Source organism: Psammomys obesus, unplaced genomic scaffold (genome assembly GCF_907164565.1).
Source record: "Psammomys obesus unplaced genomic scaffold, mPsaObe1.curated_primary_1811, whole genome shotgun sequence".
Taxonomy (NCBI): Eukaryota; Metazoa; Chordata; class Mammalia; order Rodentia; family Muridae; genus Psammomys; species Psammomys obesus.
In genome coordinates, this window is record NW_026589985.1 from 5,054 (window position 1) to 6,272 (window position 1,219).

A 1,219-nucleotide genomic window follows, 5' to 3' on the forward strand; every position below is an offset into this window, starting at 1 on the left:
CAAACACTAGACAGTCAGCTCCACGCTGCTGAACAAGCCACAAACCGTTGCTGCAATTGATGTCTTAAAGAGTTGAGGGCTGCAGAGTCGAGCGCATAGGAACTCCGAATCCAAGCTTCCCACTTAGAATTCTGGAGCCGCGGGGAAGGAAGGCCCCGTGAACACAGAACCCGCCCTACAGTTCTTCGAAATAGAACTCTCCACAGGGTACAAACCCCCACCTCCCTAGTCAAGCCTCGAACACGAGTTCAGCTCCTTTTCTGAGTGTGTGGCGGCCCTAAAAAGGACCTTTGGGTCTGGCGAGACGGGGCGCGCGGGCAGCTCAGCCGCCGAAGCCGTAGAGCGTGCGGCCCTGGCGCTTGAGCGCGTAGACCACGTCCATGGCGGTGACCGTCTTGCGCTTGGCGTGCTCCGTGTAGGTGACGGCGTCGCGGATCACGTTCTCCAGGAACACCTTCAGCACCCCGCGGGTCTCCTCGTAGATGAGGCCGGAGATGCGCTTCACGCCTCCGCGCCGGGCCAGGCGGCGGATGGCGGGCTTGGTGATGCCCTGGATATTGTCGCGCAGCACCTTGCGGTGGCGCTTGGCGCCGCCTTTGCCCAGGCCCTTCCCGCCCTTGCCGCGACCGGACATGGCAAAGACACAGCACAAACCTAAACTACAGCGAGAAGAGCAGGCTGATGAGCTACAGGGTGGAGCAGTTGTCTATTATAGGGAACTTGCGGACCGGAGTGGAAACAGGAAGCGGCAGGCGGAAGTGCCCGCGGCAGGGGGAGGGGCCCTCAGCGCCGCGGGAACCCAGCGGCTCTTTTCCTTTAAACCCGTCTGTTTCCCACCTTTTAGGGTGGTTCCTGTCCCCATCCTTCTCAAACAAGGAAAGTTTTAACAGCGTAGGACAGAACTAGAAAGCGAGCAAATTCCGTCTTCTCCCCTCCTTTACGCTTTTCCTCCCAGCTGTTTGCACAGGACAATGCTGTGTAGCTCGGAGCGCCTTTTAGTGAATCCAACAACTGAAACGTTCTACAGAATGTCTTAGTGTGGGAACCATTTGAACTGGTGTTGTTTCAGGTTTCCGCACTCATTTGAAGAAAGTCTTGCCGTATCTAACCTGATAGTCGCTGCGTAGACGAGGCTGGTTCCGAACTAGGAGATCCGCCTGGTTCTGGAGCACAACGCAACTCCTGCCTTGCAGAGTAACACACGGTTCGATGCCTAAGT

General features: G+C 57.3%; 1 protein-coding gene across 1 annotated transcript; it reads right to left on the reverse strand.

Annotated features, from left to right (window-relative positions):
* Positions 1 to 276: 276 nt before the first annotated feature.
* LOC129675542 (histone H4) lies at positions 277 to 634 on the reverse strand. The gene has a single exon (XM_055605519.1). The coding sequence runs from the start codon at positions 632 to 634 to the stop codon at positions 323 to 325; it is 312 nt and encodes a 103-aa protein (XP_055461494.1). The 3' UTR covers positions 277 to 322.
* Between the last annotated feature and the right edge of the window lie 585 nt (positions 635 to 1,219).

Excerpts from the sequence above, each read along its gene's own strand:
- LOC129675542 (XM_055605519.1), bottom strand. The coding sequence starts at position 634 with ATGTCCGGTCGCGGCAAGGGCGGGAAGGGCCTGGGCAAAGGCGGCGCC.